The sequence below is a fragment of the Leucoraja erinacea genome, chromosome 18 (assembly GCF_028641065.1).
Source record: "Leucoraja erinacea ecotype New England chromosome 18, Leri_hhj_1, whole genome shotgun sequence".
Lineage (NCBI taxonomy): Eukaryota > Metazoa > Chordata > Chondrichthyes > Rajiformes > Rajidae > Leucoraja > Leucoraja erinaceus.
Genome location: NC_073394.1, coordinates 40122702 through 40146679, shown reverse-complemented (window position 1 = coordinate 40146679; position 23978 = coordinate 40122702). Strand labels below are relative to the sequence as shown.

Here is a 23978-nt window from a genome sequence, read left to right as displayed (position 1 = left end):
ATCCTAAATTAATTCAAGGTGCACACGACTGGTAGTTGACAGAGGCTTAGGAAACTGCCTGCTATCAGTCAGCACAGGTTGGCCCCCTGATATTAACATTGTATTCCATTGCAAAATCTTTGCAAAGATCATCAGTGCGAAACTGCTAATTGCAACTTTCAAAGAGAAGAATCCAAAAGATTTTACACGGTCATGGGTAGAGGTTGGTGGAATGGAACCAGCTGGAGCTTGTAACCAGACTGTCAGTTCAGAGACAACCACAGTCCTCTATGTCCATTTAAATGCAAGCAATGGAGGGATATGGACCACATTCAGACAGATGAGATTAATTTAACTTGGCAGCATGTTTGGCGCAGACATTGTGGGCCGAAGGGCCTGTGCTGCACTGTTCTATGTTCAATGTTTGTGTACGTTAGAGCCTGGATACACTGAAGGACAGCAACTCCAGTTCATTCCAATTAAAGTGATTTATGAATGATCAATCAAGGCAGGTCTCAAAGTGATAACTTAAGGATGGCCTTTCCATGAACAGCCCAAAGGACTAAACTCTGATAACAGAATACTTACTATCCAATCTTGCTGCCCTGTCATCAATAACACACTGCTTGGTATAGGAATCTTCAATTGTTGGATCATAATCCGTAACAAAGTAAGACTGCGAAAGAAGAAAGGATTTAGAAAATGTGTTATTTTCACGTTCAGAATTCTAACAATCAGCACCCCTACCCACCACCCTTCCCCCCCACTCCACACCTCCATTTTACTTTTTGTACATTTTAATTTATATGATAGAAGTTTGAAGTTTTTGCATCACTCACAACCATGGAATGAGACTGCATATTTGGTTGATCCTGCCTTTTACTTTTCATTCTCCACGGTCATGTAATATTGACAACACAGTCATCAATTACCAGGCCCATGTTAAGAAGTTTGATGTCTCCTGCTTTCTCTGCTCCTATTTTACAACTATCCCCAAACATCAAGTTGCTTATTCCAAGCGTCAACATGCTTCATCGTCCTACTAATGTGATATGCTCCCTAACGTTTTGGATGTCCTTTCAAATTTGGTGCACTAAAAATAACAACATATTCTGACTACAACATTGTGGTACAGTTTACAAAGCATCTTGATGAATGTGTCATACATCCCTAATCAAAGTACAAAGTTCCAAAGTCTTATTTTATTTTATTTTTTTAAATAGCTCGATCCAGTCATTTATACTTAAATGAGGTGATTACACTTTCACTTCCATTCCTGCAGGACCAGGTCCTAGCCCTCAGTTATAATCCCCAGCACTTACTCCTGCAGCTTGCTAGAAGCCAGGCTGATAACTACTACATATTACTTTTCCTTTTAAGCTATTTATCATCACAATCTGGGAGAAATTTAGTCATGGATGTTTTCATTAATTTAGACAATTAATGAATTTGCAAATAAGATGTTTATCATTTTAGCCTGAATGCATTTTCAAAAAGACAAAACACCACAGGATTTTTGCAATGTACCATCTGAATGGCATTCAATTTATTTCCCTCAAACTGACTGCAATAAATGTACAGCAGTCTATTCAAAGTCTCTCACAATCCTTGTCTCAATCATATTCCTATGATGAGCAAAACTGTACATTTTTGTTTACTTTTAAGTTGAGTTTTCAACGTTTTTGCCAATACTGCAGTTAAAGACATTTAATATTTCACAGCAAAATGGATGGCAACTGTCTCCTGAATTCTAACCGAGTAACAGCTCGCACCAAATGAATCACAGGAAGGAAACCACACCTTCAGCAATGCCAGCATCAAAAATTGTTATGAAGTCATTAAGTTAAATGCTAGTTTTCAACTTAAATATTTCATGTGATAGACAAGGTCTTTGGGATAGTGATAAATGAACTACATTTTTGATCAGAGTACATAAGATTTATTTTTTACTTAGATCTATACAGCCAATATTCCCAATCTCGTAACTGAAGGGCAACAGCCTGTTGCAAAAGCTGCCTTTAATTTAGTCTTCATAAAGATGAGGGAAGCACACACAATTTTGCCAAACATGTTCCACCATCGAAGGATGTAAAGCTTAGTTCGACTAAAAGTAAGTAAGTTTATTGGCCAAGTATTCACATACAAGGAATTTGCCTTGGTGCTCCGCCCACAAGTAACAACATGACATACAGTGACAGTTACCAATGACTCAGAAAACACTAAACATTAATACTAAACACTAAAACATTAATACTAGCACTAAACATTAATAATAATAAAACATTAATGATAAAACACCATTGATCAAGCATTGTGAACCATTGTGAACCAACAAAATACCAACTAATTATGTTAAATCAGTTAATGCAGTTCTCTCTCCTTTCAAACAGCATTGATTAAGTCAAATGAGAAAGAAAACAAATAAAAATGTTTACAACCTGAAATGCCCGTTACTATTTCTTCACATGCTGCCTAACTGCCCAAGTATTTCCAGCATTGTTTTTATTTAGCTTAATTATACAGGAAGTTCAATATATTCACAATGTCTCTTCAAAATAGTTGAAGCAAATTTCAAATTCTATCAATTTGAGTTGTGGTATCAAGCCATGTGAAATGAACATTGAAGGAAAATAAATCTCAAGTTCAATGCTCGCATCAATCCCTCAAAGCAGTACAACACAATTAAACACAAAAAAATGTCCCTGAAACTGTGATTGTACATCCATTGAACATTGGCATGAACAATGAATTCTCCAATTTCAGATAAGCTCCATCCCTTCTCATCACAGTTCCCCCCCCCTTCCTTTCCATTTCCCCAGTCAGTCTGTTCCTTTCTTCTCTTCCTCCATGTGCTCATCTTCCAACCCTCCCTGCTCAGAGACCCCATTCTCCTTCCTTAGTTATCCCTCCCCACCTAAATCCACCAATGACTTGACATTTCTTGCCCCACCTCTCCACAACTCCACTCCATTAGTCTGAAGGAGAGTCCTGGCCCGAAAAATCATCTGTCCTTTCCCCGCCACAGATGCTGCCTGACCAGCTAAGTTCCTCCAGAAATGCAAACAGCACATTTTATCCAATTTAATTTCTCAAAAGCTTATAACAAAGTCCAGCCAAGTACATAAACAAACAAATGCTGGTTATTTTCAGCAATTCTTTTCTCCCAACCTGGCAATATCATGCATCGATCTCTGACCTCAATGGAGAAGAGATTTTTTTTTCCGTATCGTATCTCCGTCCCCACTGCGGCCTAACATTGGGGAGTGGCACGGCCTTTCCTAGAGACCGACCCGCGGGCTTCAACCGCGGGCGCAGCGTGAACTTACCATCGTGGAGCTGGCGATCCCTTTGCTGAGGATCGACTGCGGAGAGCTCCAACCGTGGGCCTGTGGACTTTAACATCGTGGAGCCCGGGGTCCCTGGTTAAGAGACCGATTCGTGAGCTCTAAACCGCGGAGAGCTTCGACCGTTCCGACGCGGGAGTTTTGATCACCCTGAAGAGAGGGCTTCGGATCGCCGGCTGTGAGAGCTTTGATGGCCCCGACTGCGGATGGTTCGACAACCCTGACCGCAGGAGAATTGGGCTTTAATACCTTCCATCACAGTGAGGAATGTGGAGAGCCGATGTGGTGGATGTTTATGTTCACTTTTATTTTATGTGGCTGTGTGTCTTGTTGCTTTTCACTTAGTATGGCTGGATGGTAACTGAAATTTCACTGTACCACTGTGACAATAAAATGACCTTTAAGATTGTATTCATTTGTCTTTAAGCCTTTGAAGACGGGATACTGAGTTGGATGATCAGCCATGATCATATTGAATGGCGGTGCAGGCTCGAAGGGCCGAATGGCCTACTCCTGCACCTAATTTCTATGTTTCTATGTTTCTATGTAAGACATAAGGTCAACTGCAAACACATGCTAATGTTCCTTTTGGTATAGCATCCATTTAAAATTAAAAGTGGAACATATTAGTATTCCAAGAATCGTGGCGACTGAGTGCTGGTCTTAGAAGTCGATCTTCTATCATAAATCGACCATTGAAAGACAGCATCAAAAACGTAGGCCCAAAATACAAAGTGAAATGATCAAAAACAAAATATATGTCTAACTTCAAGCAAAGCTTGGAATCAAACCTGCATCTTGCACAATTCAAGCACAACTATTATGTAACACATCCTAAAGCACATTGATTAAAACTGGTATGGACCAGTTACACACTGTCCATACCATGTCTTTGAGCCAACTACTGTGACAACTGCTTGACAGCTGGCTCATTCCACACCAGGATTGTACCGACTCAATAGTCAAGACCAGTAGTGGGTAAATGGTAATAACTTTCAATCCGCAATGGCATTCATTTGCAATTTATGGGCTTTTTTAAGCAATGCATTTTCAAACTGTTCTTTATGCTCATACTCATAGAACAGTAAGTAATACGTATGACATCTCTCATCTTTACAAACTGAATTAATTCAGTTGGCACAAGGTAGTCAGCAGTCAGCATAATTCCCTTCTTGCCAACAGCAGAATAGATTTAGGTGCCACTTTTGCTGCTCTGTTAACACAAACAGTGCAGTGCTATGTAACTATAAAAAAACTACAAAACTCAAATTTAATTAGTAACCATATTAAGAAGAATGTTCAGTTTTTTCCTGCAACAGACCACTTTCATAACCCTACTCGGCTAAATACTGGAATTTCTGCAGTGTGATTGCAAATTGGAAGAGTAACATGAAAATGTTTTCGAACAACCTAATGCCACCAAAAGAGTGTTATTAAACTAACCACATCCTGGTACATACACTGCTTGCAGTGCATCGACTGCACAAACAACATGGAGAAATATCCAAACTGAAGAGAAGTTTATGAAAACTTTAAGAAACAGCTAATAAGCAAAACATTTGTCACTTTCCTCTTTACTTCTTCTTGCGAATGAAACATGAACCAAAGGAATAGTTAATCTCAAGCTGGGTGTTGAGCAGCGTCCTCTTTACTGAAACTTCCAAAATAATTTTGCCTCACAAAAGAAAACCTAAATGAAAACATCCATGCAATTTATTTAAGCAAATCTAAACCACAATGTGATCAGAGAGTGAAAGCAGCTATACAACCATGTTCAACAGAAGCAGAAATACACAAAGAAATGTAAAGGAATCACTCAAATCTCATTTTCAGATTCCTGTACATAGAAAACAATTTTCTGAAGTTAGTAATATAAAACGGCCACTCTTAGTTCCCACCAGGGGTGCCACACAATTGCCAGCCCCACCAACAGTCTGTCTGTTTTTTCGTCTTTTTTTTTAATTTTTAGTGTGTGTTAAAAGTTTGTGTAAATGTTCTCCGGTTTGTTTTATATGGGGGGAAGGGGAGGGGGGTAGGGGGAAACTTTTTTTCAGTTTCTTACCATGCCAGAGATGCGATTGTTTTGCAGGTCGCATCTCCGGCCGATCTGCGGCCTACCATCAATGGAGCTGGAGGTCTTCTCGGACTGACTTGCGCCCCACCACGGGTCGTGGATGTAACATCGAAGCTGATCCACTGCCTGGGATCGTTCCAACCGCGGCCTGCGGACTTACCATCAAGAGCTCGCAGTCTCGGAAGAGGCCAATCAACTCCCAACTGGTCGAGGCTCCAACTGGAGGCTCGACCTGCCCCGACCCAGGGTCCGATCGCCGGTGCGGGGAGCTGACATCCCCCAGATGCAGGAGCTGATCGTACCGATGCGGAGGGCCCAAACGGCGCAGGCTATGAGAATCAAGATCGTCCCGGAAGGCTAGAGGCCCCCGACCGCAGGAGAACATAGAAGGGAAGAGAATTGAACGTTTTTTCGCCTTCCATCACAGTGCGGAATGTGGAGGAGTCACTGTGGTGGATGTTTATGTTAAAATGTATTTTGTGTGTTCTATTGCTTTTTATTTGTATGACTGATTTGGCAAATGAAATTCCTCACATGTTGCAAAACATACTTGGCTAATAAAGTATTCTTGTGATAGTGATATTTCAATATTTAAAGAACAAATCAGCGCATTATGCTCTTCCAAAGTAGTGAATATTTTTAAGATAATACTGTCAGCAGATGACAGGGATTAAGTGATCTCTACATAAACTGAAATGATAACCATAATTTCTCTTTGGCAACTCAGCCAGGTGATGGTGGTTAGGGGTGCAGATGGGGCGTATTGGGACGGGGTTGGGTTGCAAGGGCAATAATAATAATATAATATGATCTTATTTATATAGCACATTTTTAGTCAACTTGCATTGACCCCAAAGTGCTTCACATAATTACATTACATTTACACACAGGCAAAGGTGGGTGAAGTGTCTTGCCCCAAGGACACAATGACAGTATGCACTCCAAGCGGGATTCGAACCGGCTACCTTCCGGTCGCCAGCCGAACACTTAGCCCATTGCGCCATCTGTCGTCCCAATAAGAATGGATATCCCTCTCAATGTCCATATTTTATTCAGGCACTTTCAAGCAACAAAAAATATTAAACTGACATGGAGACAAGATGCTGGAATCATGAGCAAAAAGCAAATTACTGTGACTCTTTATCAGTCTTAAGGGTCCCGACTCAAACATTTCCATAGATGCATTTGACCCGCTGAGTTCCACCTGTACTTTGTGCTTAGCTTTATAACTGACAAATTATGTAGAGCAAAGGTGATTGAAAAATGCACCAAACAGGATCAAGAAGTTAGATTTGCCTAAGAATCACCTCTATGGATTGTAGCCATGCATCTGAGCAGTGCGCTGGGAGAAAGGGCAACCACCAAGGAGTGAAACTGCAAGGATGCTGACTACACAGAGTTTTGCAGCCAAATATGAAGATTTCATATACCAACTTGATTAGGGTTTTCATCATGGCCATATCCACTAAGGTATTAAGAATTATTTGTCAGTGCTGCAAAGCAACGAACCTGCCTCCACAACTTCCACTGGAAGTTCATTCCAGCGGTGTGGAATGAGCTTCCAGTGGAAGTGGTGGAGGCAGGTTCGTTGGTATCATTTAAAAATAAATTGGATAGGCATATGGATGAGAAGGGAATGGAGGGTTATGGTATGAGTGCAGGCAGGTGGGACTAAGGGAAAAAAGTTGTTCGGCACGGACTTGTAGGGCCGAGATGGCCTGTTTCCGTGCTGTAATTGTTATATGGTTATATGGTAAAGCAACCAAGGTAACAGAAAACTAGGCAACTTGGAAAAGTTCACCTAATCAAAGTCATAACAAAATGTAAAATTTCTCAAATACTTAAAAATATTGCGGAGAATATTGACCGATATATTGAAACAGTACCATTTCAAAGGTTTTCAATGGGTTCTTGGATTACACCAATGGGTAGAAAAATAAAAACAAAATTCAGAATAGGAGGATGAACATGGTACATTAGCAAATTAACTGTGTTTCCGTTGGCTAAATAGCAAAGTGCAAACATTTCAATGGAAAATCCAGGCAGAGAACACAAAAGGATAGAGGAGAGGCAGAAGTGGGTTTTAATTGTAGGAATGTGATGGTATATTTGCAGAAATTTATTTTCAGTGCCAGGAGATTGATTAATTAAGACTTAACATACCACGACAAAAACAAAAACACTTACACCTGCATGGACACACTCAAAATATTTTCTGGCAAATTAAGTGAGAATTCACTTTCAGCTTAAGTTAAACAAATTGTTTGTTTTTTAACCTTTTGGTACTAATAACAAGTGACTTATGATTCAGTAATTTCGTACAAGCAATTTGAATAGGGATGCATTCAATAGTTTCCCATGCAAACCCAAAAGGACATGCAATCAAGAACAAAACTAGTCAACAATTTATTTTTTAAACTATAAGCACAAGTTTGCCATTCACACATTTGCGGTGCCACGTTACAAAGAAATTCTCACAGGAGAGAGAGAGAGAGAGAGAGAGAGATCAATTCACAACTTAAAGAGTGGCATTTACAACTACGCTAAAATGTCTTGGCTGTTTTATATCAAAAACAAGATCACAAGAGAATGCTCCAAACATAACAAACCCACATCCAAATACATGACTAAATACTGTAGCAAATGTTCATTTCAGCTGACTAAATAACTTCTGCACAGACCAGATGCAACCATTTAAGTTGTTTTAAAAACTGGAAGCACTGAGATGAGCATCAAATGCGTATTACTTTTCATTGCTACCAGAATGTCACAGTAATGATCGATAAGGAAACAAGACTGGAAGGGGGAAAAGAGCAAATTAGAAGTAGAGTGAAAGTATCGCACCTTTGGCAGCCATAACAGCCTCAGGTCTTCTTGGGTATGACGCTACAAGCTTGGCACACCTGTATTTGGATAATTTCTCCCATTCTTCTCTGCAGATCCTCTCAAGCCCTGTCAGGTTGGATGGGGAGCGTCGATGCACAGCTATTCTCAGGTCCCTCCAGAGATGTTCAATCGGGTTCAAGTCCTGGCCACTCCAGGACATTGACAGAACTTGTCACAAAGACACTCCTGCGTTCTCTTGGCCATGTGCTTAGGGCCATTGTCCTGTTGGAAGGTGAATCTCTGCCCCAGTCTGAGGTCCAGAACGCTCTGGAGCAGGTTTTCATCAAGGATCTCTCTGTACTTTGCTCCGTTCATCTTTCCCTCGATCCTGACTAGTCTCCCAGTTCCTGCCACTGAAAAACATCCCCACAGCATGATGCTGTCACCACCATGCTTCACCGTAGGTATAGTATTGGCCAGGTGGTGAGCAGTGCCTCATTTTCTCTCGACGTGACGCTTGGCATTCTGGCCAAAGAGTTCAATCTTGGTTTCATCAGACCAGAGAATCTTGTTTCTCATGCCTTTTGGCAAACTGAAAGCGGGCTGTTATATGCCTTTTACCGAGGAGTGGCTTCCGTCTGGCCACTCTACCATAAAGTCCAGATTGGTGGAGTGCTGCAGATATAGTCGCCCTTCTGGAAGGTTCTCCCATCTCCACAGAGGAACTCTGGTGCTCTGTCAGAGTGACCATCGGGTTCTTGGTCATCTCCCTGACCAAGGCCCTTCTCCCCCGATTGCTCAGTTTGGCCGGGCAGCAGGCTCTAAGAGTCCTGGTGGTTCCAAAGTTCTTCCATTTAAGAATGACGGAGGCCACTATGCTCTTCGGGACCTACAATGCTGCATAAATTGTTTTATACCCTTCCCCAGATCTGTGCCTCAACACAATCCTGTCTCGGACGTCCTACGGACAATAGGTGTGTGCCATTCCAAAATATGTCCAATCAATTTAATTTACCACTGGTGGACTCCAACCAAGTTGTAGAAACATCTCATGGATAATCAATGGAAACGGGATGAACCTAAGCTCAATTTTGAGTGTCATAGCAAAGGGTCTGAATACTTATGTAAATGTGATATTTCAATTATTTATTTTTAATTACTTTGCTAAACACCTGTTTTCACTTTTTTATTATGGGGTATTGTGTGTAGATTGATGATAAAAAAAAGAATTTAATCCATTTTAGAATAGGGCTGTAACGTAACAAAATGTGGAAAAAGTGAAGGGGGCTGAATACTTTCTGAATGCACTGCAGATTCTTGATTAGTACGGGTGGCAGGGGTAATGGGGAGAAGGCGTTCCCCCATTATGTGGAAAGGATAGTTTGTTATGGGGAAGCTGACAGTATGACAAAGGCCTCTTTAACAAAACCCAGCCCAAGCATTTAGTCATTGGTAGCTCCCTTCATCGAATTCAAACCTCAAAATTTGAAGAAATCAGCTTTACTCAGCTTCCCCAGCGCCCTCTCCCATCCCCACCCACCAGTTCTATAGCAAGATAACTCGAAAATAGCATGAGAGATACATGGTCTCCAAAAAAAATCAAATTAAAAGTCTATTTAAAGCCTATATTACAAAGAGTTCAGTAAAAGAATGGGACAAACTTCACTAAAAGAGAGGGGATACCAATAAAATATTCCTTATACGTATACAAATCACACAACTTTGGTAATTTAAAACAGCACAATTAAAAGAGAAATGACATTTAGTTATCTATAATTGGAGGTTTTAAAGAACAATTGCTTCTGATAATAAAAGGCACAAAGTGCTGGAGTAACTCAGCAGGTCAGGCAACATCTCTAGTGAACATGGAAAGGTGACGTTTCAGATCAGGACCCTTTTTCAGCCATGAAGTTTTTTAAAGGAACCATGTAAAGAAAGTGTAAACAACATTTCAAGCAGAAATAAAATATAAAGATGCAAGAAAGTACAGATGCTGAAATCTTGAACAAACCACAAAGTGCTGGAGGAATCCAGCATTGTTGGCAGCATCTGTGGAGCAGGCACGTGCCATCAGGGTAGGCAAGGTAGGCACTGCCTACCCTAAAAAATCATGAAATGGCAATTATTAAATATAAATAGTAAAGGCATGGGAGAATTATGCCTATCTAAGAGATCGATCTCCTAGGTAGGCATAATTTTCCATGCCTTTCATCCGCGGCACTAGTAACACGCAAGGTCTGTGCAGCTCACATGCCGTCAGCGCTGCTTCAAGCTGTCAATTTCAAGGGGAGATGAAGGCAGCTGAAATTCTGTCTTTGCAGTACTGCGCATGCACAGCAGCCTACTTCGCATGCGCAGCACGGGTTTCATGGCGGGTTTTTCAAATATGGATTGTAATTATTTTATGAGTATCTTGGGAAACAAAGAGTGAAGAATGGAGTTTGTGTACCCATAACGTGGTAAGTACATTTCTTGGTGCTTTATGTTTTTAAATACCATATTTCCCGGGGTGGGGAGAGCTCCTTTCAGTGTTTGGGGAGTCTGGCCCGGGGTAAAGTTGCTGGGAGGGCAGGAGCGTTGTGAAGAAGGGGATCGGGGCCAGTAAACCACTTGCGACGCTCCAGGCCCGGAGCCACCGCATTGTGGCCGGGGAGTGAATTAGCCTGGGTGGCTGTGAGTGGCCGCCGGGACCGGACAGCCCCTTCTGCTGGTCCCCGCTCACCTCTGGCAGTGCTCTACGTCTGAAAACCTCTTCCTGCCGCTCGTCGGCCTCACTCATGTCAGCCGCTTCCCGCAAATCCTTAAATTCCGACAGTGCGCTCAAGGAACCAATTGAGGAAATAGGCAACGTTTCGGGTCGAGACCCTTCTACAGACTGAAGGGTCAGTCTAAAGAAGGGTTAACCCGAAACTTTGCCTATTTCCTTCGCTTCATAAATGCTGCCTCACCCGCTGATTTTCTCCAGCATTTTTGTCTACATCAGTTCAACTTCTGTTTATGCACACGGCTATATTTTCACCAGACAGATGAAACATCCAGAACACGAGGGAGTCCAGATAGAGGCCCGCAGAGAGAGAACAGGGTGGCACGGTGGTGCAGCGGTAGAGTTGCTGCCTTACAGCCCCAGAGACCCGAGTTCAATCCTGACTACAGGTGCTGTCTGTATGGAGTTTGTATGTTCTCATTGTGACCACATGGGTTTTCTCCAGAAGGCTGGCAATGGATATTTTTAAAGCAGACTGATAAGATTCTTGATTAGTGCTGGTGTCAACATGGGCGGAAATCCCGGGGGGGGGGGGGGGGGGGGGGGGGGGGGGGGGGGGGGGGGGGGGGGGGGGGGGGGGGGGGGGAACGGGACATCCCTCCATGTTTTGAGAGGTGGGGACAATCCTCCCCCATGTTTTGTAATCCAGATTTTGAAATTTGGTGGAAAAAAAATCTATTCAAAATCTCCGCTTTCCGCGAGACAGTGGGGGTGGGGGGAACATGATGATTCAGCATGATGATTGGGGGAGGGAGGTGTCGATCAGAGGCAGAAGTAGGGGGGTGGGACTGAGGATAGAGCGCAGTGATTGGAGGAGGGAGACGTCCTGGTGGAGCAAAGACCATCGAGCGGAGCCGGAATCGGCCCGTTCGCGGGCCTTTCATCCCCCGGCGTGGTTTAAAATCGGCCGCGGGATCTTCCATCGCCCAGCGGTCAAATTGCTTCATCGAGGCGATCGAGGCTTCCGATATGAAGCCCCCGCCGGCGATGGAAGATCCTGCAGCTGGTTTTAAGTCGCCCCGGGCTATGAAAGACCCCGTGAACGGGCCGATTCAAGCCCCACGATTCAGAGCAGATGAAGCTGTTGTTGCTGGAGTTCGCAGTCGGTCACCAACCAGGTCAGTTCCTGATGTTACCATCAACAAGGCCCACGACCCTCACGCGCGTGCTGCCACCACAAAAAAAAAGTGTCGTCGTCCCCCCATGCTTTGATAGCGATTTCCACCCCTGGGTGTCAGGGGTTACGGAGAGAATGGTGTTAAGAGGGAAAGATAGATCAGCCATGAGTGAATGGCGGAGTGGACTTGATGGGCCGAATGTCCTAATTCTGCTGCTACTACTGATGAACATGAACTTTTATATAATTCTCTATTTGGTGAATTTGTCCCATCTTTTCGCCGATTAGCTCACCAATGGAGAGGTGCTGTTGCCCTCTCGCGACAAGTTTCTCTTTTACTCCACAACTCTCTTAACAACACAACTAATTTTAGTGCCCACCTCCTTTCCTCCAACAGTGTTTTATTTTCCCTACTGTTTATTGCCTTTGAGCAGAGTGTTTTCCTTGACCATTTTGGAGGAAATGAAGAAATGCTAGTGAGAAGAGATTCAGCAGGATATTGGCGGAAATGGAGGTGTAGTTGAAAGAAGAGATTAGGTAGGCAGAATTTGTTTTCCCTGGAGCCAAAGAAGCCGAGGCGTAACCTGATGGAGATATATGAAATGGACAGGCATAGATGGGGAAGATAGCCATATAATCTTTCTCCCCACCCCCCCCCCCCCCCCCCCCCCAGGAAGTATCAAAAACAAAAATGCAGTGGTTTAATGGGAGAGAAAGGCGGTTTAAGAGTTCTGAGGTGCAAGTTTATTTCAAGGAGAGTGGTTATATTTGGAGTCATTCCGAAGAAGAGGGAGTTAGATACAAGTACTACATTTAAGAGACATTTAGGAAGGTACTTAAATAGGCAATGCATGAAGGCTACATTCAACATGCAGGTAAATGGAACCATTGTAGTGGGCAAAAGGTTTGGCATTACACAATGGGTCAAAGGCCCCACTTCTGCGCAATGCACCTCAATGATTCTACTAAATATTGTTTTTTAAAACAAAAGTGTGGGCTCAAATAAGGCTGTCAGCAAGATCTTGCAAGAGAATGTCATTTGCACAATTAAAAAATAGATATAGGGTAGGAAATCTAATTTTAATAAGATTGGCAGCAATCAAAAAATGATCACATTGTCCAGGTGGAATGCATCCAGTTCGAACAAAATATCGATGGAAATATTTTTTGCTGCAATCGCTCAATCTGTTTCAGGTGGGAGCTTTGTGCTGAGAACTGCAAGCCTGGGTGGTTTTTTCCCCCCCACATGATTGGTAACAAAATTGACTGAAATTTAGGACAAAAAGGTTAATAAATGACACCAAGCACTAATCTAAATTCAGATCTTGTCTGACAAGCTTGAGTGCTTTAAGTACATAGCGTTGGCGAGGGCTGATATCATATGTGTACAGCAAAAAAAATCACATAACGTGCAACACAACAGACTTGTTAGAAAAATTTATGTCCACATAATTAGTCAGTGACATGGCAGATCAGATGACCAAATAATAAATTTTAAGATTGCTAGTCAGTGTACAGATGTATCCCGTGCCAAGGCATTTTAAATACAACTTGTACTTGCTCTTAATCACGATAATGTTCAAATTTGAACAATGTCTGCAGAGAACATAAAAAAACAGATCTAACCAGTTGCAACTGTACAGATTTAAGAAGAATGCATAAAAATGGTATGGGTGACGCGGCAGAAGGAATTTAAATGCAGAGAAGCATGAATCATCGGAGAGCTACATTGGATGTTGCCAATGGTGTCAGAGGCCTAATTAGGGACAGTCAGCATGGCTTGTTGCATGATAAACTAAACCGTCTTTTCTTTTTCCTCCTTGTGCTTCTGTGACCTATTCATAAAGACGATTCAAAATCCTCTTGCTACCACGTTCCGATCCCACCTTCCCATCTGGGCAAGTACAGGTGTTCCAAATTTCTTATATTTGTTCGTGACTGGGTATAATTGACAGTAGTCAAAAATGCTGGAGAAACTCAGCGGGTGAGAGAGCATCTAAGGAGCAAAGGACTAGGTGATGTTTCGGGTCGAGACCCTTCTTCAGACTGATTGATACATCATGTTCCTGTCCTCAACTTTAAGAGAAAGATACCAAAGGCTTTTGGGTAAAACTATGGAGTTGGAATATTTATTTAAAAACGTATTTGCTCTCTCTCTCTCCTATATGCCTTTATAGGATGGCATGGCTTAATCTGGCCTTAAACATCTTCTACCAGAAGATCTTTAGATTTTTATTCCCAGCCCCCCAACTCCCCAATGTGTAACCTTGTTGGGACATAGACCCATCATTTATTTATTTGCCTCCGTACCACAATTTGAGATTTGTAATAGAAAAAAAAAATAAGATGTGGTTAAGGAGCACATTGTCAGATTTTATTATAGGCCATTTTTATACATTTTGGTTTCACCATGTAGAAATTACAGCTGTGTTCATACATAGTCCCCCACCCCCCCGATTTCAGGGCACCATAATGTTTGGGACACATTGCTTCACAGGTATTTGTAATTGCTCAGGGGGTTTTAAATGCCTCCTTAATGCAGGTTTCAGAGAGCTCTCAGCACCTAGTCTTTCTTCCAGTCTTTCCAACACCTTTGGAAACTTTTATAGCTGTTTATCAACATGAGGACCAAAGTTGTGCCATTGAAAGTCAAATAAGCCATTATGAGACTGAGAACCAAGAATAAAACTGTTAGAGACATCAGCCAAACCTTTGGCTTACCAAAATCAACTGTTTGGAACATCATTAAGGGAGCACTGGTGAGCTTACGGATCGCAAAGGGACTGGCAGGCCAAGGAAGACTGTTCCTGCTGTTGACAGAAGAATTCTCTCTATAATAAAGAAAAATCCCCAAACACCTGTCGAACAGATCAGAAGCACTCTTCAGGAGTCAGGTGTGGATTTGTCAATGACCACTGTTATTGTGGTGCCCTGAAATGGGAGGACTTTGTATAAAAACTGCTGTCATTTCTACATGGTGAAACCAAAATGTATAAAAATTGCCTTAAATAAAATCTGACAATGTGCATTTTAACCACATGTGATTTTTTTTCTATTACAAATCTCAAATTGTGGAGTACAGAGGCAAATAAATAAATGATGGGTCTTTGTCCCAAACATTATGGAGGGCACTGTATGTGCTAGGTTTGAATTCTACAATAAATTGCAGACAGTGGCGCTACTCAACAAAAACCATAAAGCTCCACTAAAGCAACTGGATTATGGACTTTAGAAACAGAGGCAGAATACATGAGCAAGATAAATATGCAGAACATTTATATATCAATTATGCTTCAGCAACAGTGATCAATCCTGAGAACCAAATGTTAAAAAGGGCTACAAAATGGCAGAGCAGATTTATGAGAAAGACATCAAGATTGGTAGTTAAACCAGACAAACAGATTCTTCTTCTTCAAGGAAGAAAGATTAACCAAACTTTTATAACAATGTTTGAAATGTAAGTGTTTTGATATGGTGAACAACACGTGGAGAACAAGAACAAGCTCAATTTGGAGTAACAGCACCTCATATTTCGCTTGGGCCCCAGTGGTATGAATATTGACTTCCTTAATTTCAAGTAACCCTTGCCATCCCTCCCCCATCCTATTTCTCCGACCAGACTGACTTTAACCACTCTGATTAACTTTTATCTCTGTACTTTGTTATCACCTAGCTAACAATGATCTATTCAACATTATCCTTGAGCTTCAACTCCTTTATGTCTCATTTTCACCATTTCTTATCTCTGTGTCTCCCTCTCCCCTGACTCAGTCGGTAGAAGGGTATTGACTTGAAACATCACCTATTCCTTCCATCCAGAGATGCTATCTGTTCCTGTTACTCCAACATTTTGTGTCTATCTTCGATGTAAACCAGCATCTGTAGTTCTTTCCTACACACGTGGTCTCCTTGAACAGGAAGGACACTAACCAGGTGGTGTTGATTTGTGTTAATTGGAAAGGAGAAACAGGCACCGTGAGACTTGGAAACAATCATGCCATGAGGTATGATGATCCAAAATAAAGTTTTAAAAAAGCCAGTGGAAGCAAACAGACCAATTTACAAATGGAAACTGGACGTACTCACAAAATGCTCTCACTCTCCCTCACACACTCTGCACTCTCTCTCTCCCCTTTACACACTCTGCATACACTTCTTCCGGCTGGCGCTGACGATGGCTGCCACGGTGTACTGCTCCTTGCTGTTTCGTATGTGTTTGTTCATTTGTGTCGTCTGTGAAAATCCCACAAGGATCACTTTCATGAGAGAGGTACTCATTAACATCAGACATATGGTACCTCCAAACATCGCTGGATTATGTTGACATACTCGTCGGCGGGGCTGTGTTCAAGGTCTTGAGACGGAGGAGGACCCGTGGGAAGCGCTCTGGAGCACTCACCCAACTCCGGCGGCAATGATTACACACACTGCTCCCGTGTATATTCTTTGCAAATCTACCTTCTCTCAACGACAAAGCGGACAAACTGCAACTCGTGCGCCAGACAAACAAGGACTTCTCTCGAGCCGCTGCCCTGTGCTTCACCAATACCTGGCTGTATGATTCGACCACGGACAATGCGCTGCAACTGACTTTCAACTACATAGAGCAGAGACAGCGTGAAAATCTAGAAGCGTTGAAATATGCTTCTATATGAGGAAATATTATATAAATAGAACCGCTCGGATGGCGACTTTTATATGCTAGGTAATTTGAAAAAGAAAAGCTTAAAGTTTTCTGAAACTTATGCCTCCTAACGAAATAAAGTACAACGAAAAACACACTCAGGGAACGATGAATCAAAACATAGAAACCTGAATCTGAACAGCTTAGTTTATTGCTTTGAAGCAATTATAACTCTGGAGGAAATTGTATTTGATATGATTTTGTGTTAAAGAATGGATAGCTGAATTGGGCCTATTCTAAGGCCATAGGTCATCTGCTCTTTCTCTATGGCACATTTTTGAGCTCTGAATGTGACATAAAAGTGAAGCGTTATGGCTGGTTATGCTGAGTTTGAGACAGAATTCAAGGCTGAGAGATAATAGACTCTGTAGTTAGCCTAGGCTATGTTAAATTACAGGTGCACAACCTTTTATCCGGTGTTCCGGAAACCGAAAACCTCCGAAAACCGGCCATTTTTTCCAGGATGTCATCGGCACACCAAAGCTCGCGTTTGGCGCCAAACTTGACCCGAAACGACCCACGGTCAACCCAGGTCTGTACTACTGTAGCGGCTGCCTCCTCCCCGGAGACCGGGGAGACACTTAAACATCTGTAAATCATTGCTTAAATGTTAGTCAGTTAGTTTGGAGGGCTTTTATGTGAAGGGGGGATTGAAGGGGTAAACTTTAATTCTTAGTCCCCTACCTGGTCGGAGAGACGGGGAGCGGTCAATGCCTTACCGGGTCGCCGTGCAATAAGCTCCGCAGCGCTGTGGCCGCCAGCGGGCTGCGCCGGTTGTAGCTCCGACCCCGGCAACTCTACCCCCGGCTGCGAGGCGCTCCAAATCCACCGCCACCCGCGGCCGGACGCCCCCCACCCCAGCTCCGCAAATGTTGGGAGTCTGTGGCGTCGAGCGCTGGGATACCAGCGGGGAGCGGACAATGCCTTACCGGGTCGCCGTGCAGTAAGCTCCGCAGCGCTGGGATACCAGCGGGGAGCGGGCAATGCCTTACCGGGTCGCTGTGCGGTAAGCTCCAGGGCGCGGAGGCCGCCTTCTCCCAACATTCGCGGAGCTGGGGCCTCGGGCGGCGCTGGATTTGGAGCGCCTCGCAGCCAGGGGTCGAGTTGCCGGGGTCGGAGCTACAACCGGCGCCGCCCGTGGCCGGACAGAGCCCCCAGCTCCGCGATGTTGGGAGTCGCCGACCAGGTAGGGGACTAAGAATTAAAGTTTCCCCCTTCACCCCCTTCACCCCCACCACCACCACCACCACATAAAACCCCTCCAAACTAACTGACTAACATTTATGCAATGATTTACAATGATTCCCCGGTCTCCGGGGAGGAGGCAGTCGCTCCAGACTTTTTAAGCCGCCCGCGCTACCTACCTAATCTACGCTAAAAATCTTCCATTCGGAAATCCGAAAATGTCTGAAATCCGACAAGTGTCTGGTCCCAAGGCTTTCGGATAAAAGGTTGTGCACCTGTATAATGAGATTGAGATAATGAATAGGATGTGTGTGAAGGGGAGTAGTTGCTCGGAGAGGAAAATAATTAAGATTGATGGAGTTGTTTATAGAAAGTCGAAGAAGCAGATGTAATTCTGATGTAATGGTCTGAGTTGTACCTTGTACATTGTACGTTGTAAGAACCTTGTGTTCTGCCTTGTACATGAGATTGGAAATCCAGCTTCCAGATAGCAGGAAAGGGGCTACAAATTAGAATTAAGTTGTATCCTGGCACCAAACATTTATTAATTAAGTTGACAGATTTACGACCCATGTATGCTTGGTTGGGAGACGTGTGTGGGTTTTGAACATAGAAACTGTAATTCAGCAAACTTATATAATTAATGTTTTAAAGACATAGGTAATAGTATTTCAAACTGTGTAAAATTGTAGTGAAACAATTTATGAAATGTATAGTCTTAGGACTGTAAACATTTAACTTTGTTTAGATTTATAGAAAGTGTGTATGACTTGTATGCAAAGTGTGTATGACTTGTGCGATCATTGTATTACATATGTATCTTATATTTTGAGGAGTGGTCTTTGATAATTGAGCCTTCTGGGGTTTTGCTGTGTTGAAATAAAATAATTCTAAACAAAGTTATACCACAGGCAAACGAAGATTGTAAAAAGAGGCCAGGAAAGGGGAGATCATGTGACTGATGTTGTAAATCACCAGAAGGACTCAGATGATTGGTTACCAGTTGTCATACCCTCCGTATCTGAAATGTCTAATACCTATATAAAGCAATGAATTTGTATCAAAAACACAAATACTTTGGAGCTGCCCCAGAATTCTAGCTCTGTCGGAAGGTTCAAAGAATTGTCTCAGTACTGAATAAAGAATCGATTTCAATAGCTACAAGCGTTTGATTCAAGTTTTCTTGACTTTAGATTGACAAAAGAACTGTTTAACATATACTAACCAGGACTGGTGCAGCGACATCACGGTACTGTCAAATTTCTGTTCTCCCAATCTAGAATCTTTCTTTATAAACTGCAAAACCTTTTATTCTCCAAGGGAATTTACCTCTTTTATTCTCGCTGAAGTTTACACCCCCTCCCCCCCAAGCCTGCGTACGTGAGGCGCGGGCGCAAACGCAACTCGCTGACCACTCCATGGTCATTGTATTGGGGGACTTTAAAAAGGCTAACCCAAGCCGAGAGCTTCCAAAGTACAGACTTCATGTTACCTGCCCCACCAGAGAGGAGAAAATACTTGATCACTGTTACACTTCAATCAAGAACACATATCGCTCTGTTCCCCAGACGGCTCTGGGTCTCTCTGATCGTTGTTTAGTTCACTTCATTCCGACCTGCAGGCAGAAACTAAAATCTGCTAAGCCTGTGGTCAGAACAATGAAAGTTGGACAAGCGAGGACATTGAAAACCTACAATCCTGCTTTGACTGCACTGATTGGAATGTGCTTAGGGAAGCAACCACAAGCCTCAACAAATAGACACACAATGCAACATCATATGTCAGCTTTTGTGAGGACAGTTACATCACCACTAGGACCCAGATCTAGTTCAACAAGTCCTGGTTTACAGCAGAACTCAGACAGCTCCACCAGTCTAAAGATGAGGCCTACAGGAGTGGGGATGCAGACCTCTACAGGCAGACCAAGTACAAGCTGAGAAGAGGAATCAGAGCTGCCAAGCAAAGGTACTCTGAGAAGTTGAGGAGCAAGTTCTCAGCTAATGATTCTTCTTCAGTTTGGAAGGGCTTGCAAGAAATCACCAGCTACGAGGAAACACACCCCCCCGCTCCTTGGACAATTGTCAGCTGACCAACGACCTGAATGAGTTCAGCAGGTTCGATTAAACAGTAACTTAACCCTGGTACCCACTCCACCCCCCCCCCTCCCCTCCCCAATCACCATTTCACACTTACTCACAGCCTGACCCCAGTCTGCAAAGACTGGGCCCTCGTCCACTATCCACCCCCTCCATGCTGCCCAACATCAGTCTGGCCACTTCTCCATCACCAACAATAGAAATTGAGGAGGTGGAGAAGCTGTTCAGAAGACAGAAAAGCCAGAAATCAACAGGACCGGACAATGTTTCCCCCTCTACCGTCAAGCTCTGTGCCGAACAACTGGCACTGGTCTAAGACATTTTCACCCAGTAGCTGCAAAACTGTACTGTCCCTGCCTGCTTCAAAGTCTCCACTATTGTCCCTGTACCCAAAATGACAAGGATTACTGGTCTCAATGACTACAGGTTTGTCACACTAACATCTGTAATCATGAAGTCTCTTGAAAGGCAATACAATGCAATACAATACGGTTTATTTGTCACATTGCACAAAAAGTGCAAGTGAAATGGATATGTCAGCAGCGATACAATGATAAAGAGCACACGCAAAAACACAATAAAAATTTAACATAAACATCCACCACAGCATTCATCACTGTGGTGGAAGGCACACAATTTGGCCAGTCCTCCTCCATTTTCCCCCATGGTCGGGGCCTCAACCCTCCGCAGCCGCTGCTGCGGGCGTCCAGATAGTAAGGACAAGGTACGAAAAAATATCCAGCTGATATTCAGCTGGCCCAGCTGAAAAATATCACAAACACCCTGCAGGACCCTCTGCAGTTTGCAGATCAGGCCAATAGATCAGTGGATGACGCAGTCAACCTGGGCCTGCACTTCTTCCTCCAGCACCTAGACCGCCAAGGGACCTATGCAAGGATTTTGTTTGTGGAATTTAGCTCTGCATTCAACACCATTGTGCCAGAGCTACTACACTCCAAACTCTCCCAGTTGACTGTGCCTGAACCCCTCTGTCAGTGGATCACCAACTTCCTGACAGACAGGAAGCAGCATGTGAGGCTGGGAAAGCATATCTCGGACCCACAGACCCTCAGCATAGGAGCACCGCAAGGCTGCGTACTCTCCCCTCTCCTTTACTCTCTCTACACCAGCGACTGCACCTCCACAGACTCCTCTGTCAAGCTTCTCAAGTTTGCGGACGACACAACCCTGATTGGACTGATCCAGGATGGGGAGGAATCCGCCTACATACAGGAAGTGATACAGCAGGAGTCCTGGTGCCTTCGTAACAACCTGGAAAATGCTCTTAAGACAGTGGAATTGATAGTAGGCTTTAGGAGAGCTCCCCCTCCCCTCACTCACCATCAACAACACCAGTCACATCTGTGGATTCTTTTAAGTTCCTTGGAACCATCATCTCCAAGGACCTTAAATGGGGGGCCACCATCGATTTCACAATCAAAAAGGCCCAACAGAGGATGTACTTCCTGTGGCAGCTGAGGAAACACAATCTACCACAGGCAATGATGGTCTAATTCTACACGGCCATCGGTGAGTCTGTCCTCACCTTCTCCATCATGGTCTGGTTTGGCTCAGCCACCAAGCACGACATCCGGAAGCTGCAGCGAGTCCTTCGATCAGCTGAGAAGGTTGTTGACTGCAACCTTCCCCCCACTGACGAACTGTACACTGTAAGGGCCAGGAAGAGAGCGGGTAAGATCATCTGACGCCTCTCACCCTGGCCACAAACTCTTTGAAGCACTTGCCTCTGGAAGGCGACTCCGGACCGTCAAAGCCGCCAGACATAAAAACAGCTTTTTTTCCACGAGCAGTAGCTCTACTCAATAACCAAAAGTCTGTAGCCTCCTTTTGCTCTGGTATTTTATTTCATTCACATGTTTAAACTTTAATGTTTTATTCTTAATGGTTTACTGTATGTCGTTGAAAGGTCGGTGGATGTGGACAACTGGGAATCCCCATTGAAGAAGGATATGTTCTTGCGCTCAGATCCTGAATATACAGAGTGCTCTTGGGAAAAGGTTCAGGTACAAGATGCAACTCAACCATTAAATGTGAAAAAACACGGTTAACTGCAATGAAGCATCTTGTTCTATAAGAAATTATGTTGTGGATGGATTGGAGTCCAGTGATCTTTCTGAAAGGTATTTATCAAGTGAAGATGACAGAAATAAAAGTTAAGAATGGTTCTTCAGATGAGTCTTTTCAACCATATTGGAAGAAGAGTAAGTTACCAGTTAAGAAGTGCAATATTAAGGATGTGAAGAAACAATCTGGTCAAAAACGTGGCCAGAAACCAAAGTCAAACTTGGAAAGGGAAAATTTCCCCACCATGTATCGATGTCAGTATAAGGGTTGCTGTACTGTTCACAGAGGAGTTTACGAACTTAAGAAACATATAAAAGAGCAGCATGAAGAGGTCTGTGAAATACCTTGCCCCCACCCAGGATGTAACAAGGTGTTTCTGATTGATCGCTACCTGCAGCGCTATGTAAAGCTGATCCACACAGAAGAAAGAACATCTTTTCAGATCAGGAGGAAGTGCAAAACCTTTGGTCACAACATCGGAAAGACAAACCACATTTAATCAACAATCTTGAAGCATTTTGAGCTCTATCATATGACGAAGAAAGAGAGAAGCTGAACAATTTGAAACAGATGGACCTCTTGAAAGAGATTATGCATAACCCTATCCAGGAAGACAATAACTCAGACCTGATGGGTAATCAGTGTGATGACAATCGGGACATTGATGTGGATGGCAATGATGGCATTTCTGATGAGAAGGACAATCGTCGTTTTGTTCCCAACCCAGACAAGATCGATGCCGATGGTGACAGCAGAGGAGACACCTGCAAGGACGACTTTGACAACAACAACATCCCAGATATCTATGACATGTGCCCCGAGAACAGCGCCATCAGTGAGACACACCTGAGGAATCTCCAAAGGGGACGACGCAGATCGTTCCTAACTGGGTAGTGCGCAACAAGGGCAGGGAGTTACTGCAGACCGTCAACTATGACCCTGGCCTTGCTGTGGGATTTGAGGAGTTCAACACCATCAACTTCAGTGGTACCTTCTACATCAACACTGCAATCTACGCTGGCTTTGTCTTTGGCTTCCAGTACAGCAGCCGCTTCTACGTGGTGATGTGGAAGCAGGCCACCTAAAACCTACTGGGAGAAGCTGTCCAAACCAATGTATATACAAGTGCCTCACTCAAGGTGGTGAACCCCACCACGAGAGGGAGGGGGGGGGGGGGGGGGGAGAGAACACCTGTGCAATGCTCTCCGAAGAGATTGGCAACACACTTGGACAGGTGCAAACTTTATGGCACAACCCCAATTATATAAAAGGATTACACCGCCTACAGGAGGCACATGATCCATTGACCCTAAACAGGCTTCATCAGGATGGTTGTCAATGAAGGAAAAAATGGGTTTGTGATAGAGGTTGGAGGAATCTCCTTCTATTTTTCTATGAGGAAGGACATTTTGGAATACTTCAGGATTGCTAGTCAATGGAGATGGAGAAACTAAGGTGGTAATGGATATTAACAGTGTTTATATGGTTTCTGATGTATTTTGATGTTGGTATGAAGATGAGAATCTGGAATGGGCAAAGGAGAAATGGTTGGTGGGTTCCACAGGATAGTTTGTCAGTATGAATCTTGGAGATCACATCATGGTTCCAAGTACAACAGCCCAAAAGATAATGGGGAGAGTTTCTTCCCAGCCGGCAGAATAGTTGCAACAAAGCTTGCTGCTGCTCTGTTTGATAATGCAATATATTGCCAACAAATCCATTTGCTTTCTTCATGAAGAATTCAGTTGTTTCAACATCAGTTGCACATTTTCTAACCTGAATTGTTACGTTTCCTACGCTGTACTTTTGGGGTAGACGTTTCAT

At 43.4% G+C, this 23978-nt stretch overlaps 1 protein-coding gene across 2 annotated transcripts in view; it reads right to left on the bottom strand.

Moving 5' to 3' along the window:
- rras2 (RAS related 2) overlaps nucleotides 1-23978 on the bottom strand; it is a 56646-nt gene that overhangs the window by 17196 nt on the left and 15472 nt on the right. For both annotated transcript variants that reach the window (XM_055649893.1, XM_055649894.1), the window contains exon 2: nucleotides 568-655. In XM_055649893.1, coding sequence (XP_055505868.1) covers nucleotides 568-655 — 88 coding nt within the window. The remainder of the gene's footprint in view (nucleotides 1-567; nucleotides 656-23978) is intronic.